The 2,246-nt window shown below is 55.7% G+C and overlaps 1 protein-coding gene across 1 annotated transcript; it reads right to left on the bottom strand.

The window, feature by feature from the left end:
- Window positions 1-239: 239 nt before the first annotated feature.
- LOC113220980 (E3 ubiquitin-protein ligase HERC2-like) lies at window positions 240-2,105 on the bottom strand. Its single transcript, XM_026450348.2, has 3 exons — window positions 1,822-2,105; window positions 792-897; window positions 240-503 (listed from the first exon to the last, which is right to left on the bottom strand). Exons 1-3 carry the CDS (start codon window positions 1,983-1,985, stop codon window positions 255-257), a joined length of 519 nt encoding a protein of 172 aa, XP_026306133.1. The 5' UTR covers window positions 1,986-2,105; the 3' UTR covers window positions 240-254.
- Between the last annotated feature and the right edge of the window lie 141 nt (window positions 2,106-2,246).

Genomic DNA, 2,246 nt, shown 5'->3' with positions numbered 1-2,246 from the left:
GGGAGGCGGAGCTTGCAGTGAGCTGAGATCCGATCACTGCACTACAGCCTGGGCGACAGAGCGAGACTCCGTCTCAAAAAACAAAAAACAAAAAAAACAGGTAATTGTACCCAAAACACATAATCATAACATCTTGAGCCTGCACATCAGAGAAGTTGGATGTTTTCCATTTTCATTTCTGTGAAGACACAAGAGGCCCATTTTTCCATGTGCTGCAGGACTGTGGGTGAGGACCTGGCCACCACTGGCCGACATCAGCCCAGGGCTGCCAAGCCCAGCCAGGAGCCTACCTGGATGACGAAGTCTCGGCCCCGGAAGTCGGCAATGGTCCTGGGCAGCCTCGTCCGGCCCCAGACGAAGCGAAGGAAGAGAGAGCGCTCTGTATTGGAGAAGGACTCCATCACCTCCCAGAACCACTGGATCAGCGACGCGGAAGGCTCGATGCCTTTGTAGGTGGCCACCGACTTGAGAAGATGCAGGGGGATGTCAGGGCTGCCACACACCTGCAGGAGGATGTCTGTCAGGGCCATGTGATGCTTCCCACCCTGGCATTTCCACAAGACTCCATCACACTCCCTCTCTACATCAAGGCCTGTTTGGGGCAGGAAAAGGTCTGGGGGCTCCGGGTGGGCCCGCATACAGCCTCCTGCGGGCGGGTGGAGGGACGCGCTGAGTGCACTCCCTTCAGTCAACACACAGGGCAAGGCTCTGACTCTGAACTACTGTCACTGATTTGTGGGTCAGCAGGCAAAAGGCAGCTGCAGGGCAGCCCCACCTGGGGATCAGCATACCATCGTCTCCAGCTCGTAGCCGGTGAACAGTGAGAGGAGGGGGACAGGCACAACGCGGGCCATCCCTTCCCGAACAGCAGCCACCTGCTCATCAAATTCATGGAGTCTGGAAGAAAAAGCTCACTTTATACTTCTGTCTTCGGTGACACTGACTTTGTTCTGCTCACACCAATCCTTGGCATGCAGCACTGCGGCCGCACACTTCCCAGCTGGGAGGACAGCACCAGCTCCCGATGGCATGAGCATACTTAGCAGCTCAGCACTGCAGAACTTCTCCCGACACTCGGCTCATCTCGTCCGGGAGATGGGGTACACCCAGCCTAATGACCACCCACAGCTACACACACCCCAAGCCACCACTCTCAGTATCCACTGGATACCCCAGGAGAAGCCAGCACCAAGAGGGGAAAGACACGCGCACTGCCACAGGCCCGAGACGCCATGCTGACCCACGGCAGACAAGATACAGGGACAGCACCACCCAGGACACCTGCCAGGACCACCCCCACCAGAGCCCACAGGGCACACCCACCACATGGGGCCTCATCCAAACACTCTCAGGTGCTTCCAGGGGACATGGGACAAGCAGTGGAAACTGTGGGTGGTGGTAATGACTGGCCAAGCCTGAATCACGGCGCCCAAAGGCCTGTGCACAGTCACACCTGGACACCTCGCAAAGGCTGCTCTGTGTCACTCTAGTAGCCTGGAGGGGGTCGAGACAGCCCCAGACACAGCCCTGTCCCAGGGAAGCCAACAAAGAAAGCACACAGGGGCAAAAACTATGGTCTCTTCAGGTGCAGTGACCCAAATGGGTGGATTTTGTTGATCTTGGTATTCTGGTTAGAGCTAGGAGTAATGAACACCGACCCTGATCACAAAATAAGCCTCATACCCACAGATCAGCAATAGTTGCAGCCAAATCCATTACTGTACTGTGGATGACACTCCTGAAAAACACACATGTCCACGCAACCATTTTCTGCTACTTTTGCTATCTGTGTCAATGTGACAGAGACAGATGACCACCAACCTGTAGTTTATCGCCAGCCGCACGTACTCCGCGCGGTTGTCCAGGGTGATGTGCGTGTGCTTGGAGCTCAGCTGGATGTCCTGGCCGCTGGCGCTCGGCACCGTGAAGGGCAGGCTCATGGCCTCAAACTCCTCCGAGGTGGCTTCGTTGTCTCGGATGTACATGAGTCCAGGAATAAAATCTTTATCAACCTTTTAAGGAGAAAAAGAAAGCCCACGTGTCGACTCAGGGCTCGTCTCCACCCCAGATCCCAGTCCACCCAGCACACTGTGTCAAGCAGGAGCCGGGGTCAGCCTCAAGTGCATCTCGAGGCTGCAAGTACACAGCACACACCAAGACAGAAGAGGAGCAACGAGAGAGTACTTCACCCAAGGAGCTGAACAAAGAATTCACAGTTCAGTCAAGTGCTTCAAACTAACCACTGA

This window comes from Piliocolobus tephrosceles, unplaced genomic scaffold (assembly GCF_002776525.5).
Source record: "Piliocolobus tephrosceles isolate RC106 unplaced genomic scaffold, ASM277652v3 unscaffolded_18192, whole genome shotgun sequence".
Taxonomy (NCBI): Eukaryota; Metazoa; Chordata; class Mammalia; order Primates; family Cercopithecidae; genus Piliocolobus; species Piliocolobus tephrosceles.
Note: the sequence above shows the minus strand (reverse complement) of the source record. Positions and strands in the feature narration are given on the sequence as shown.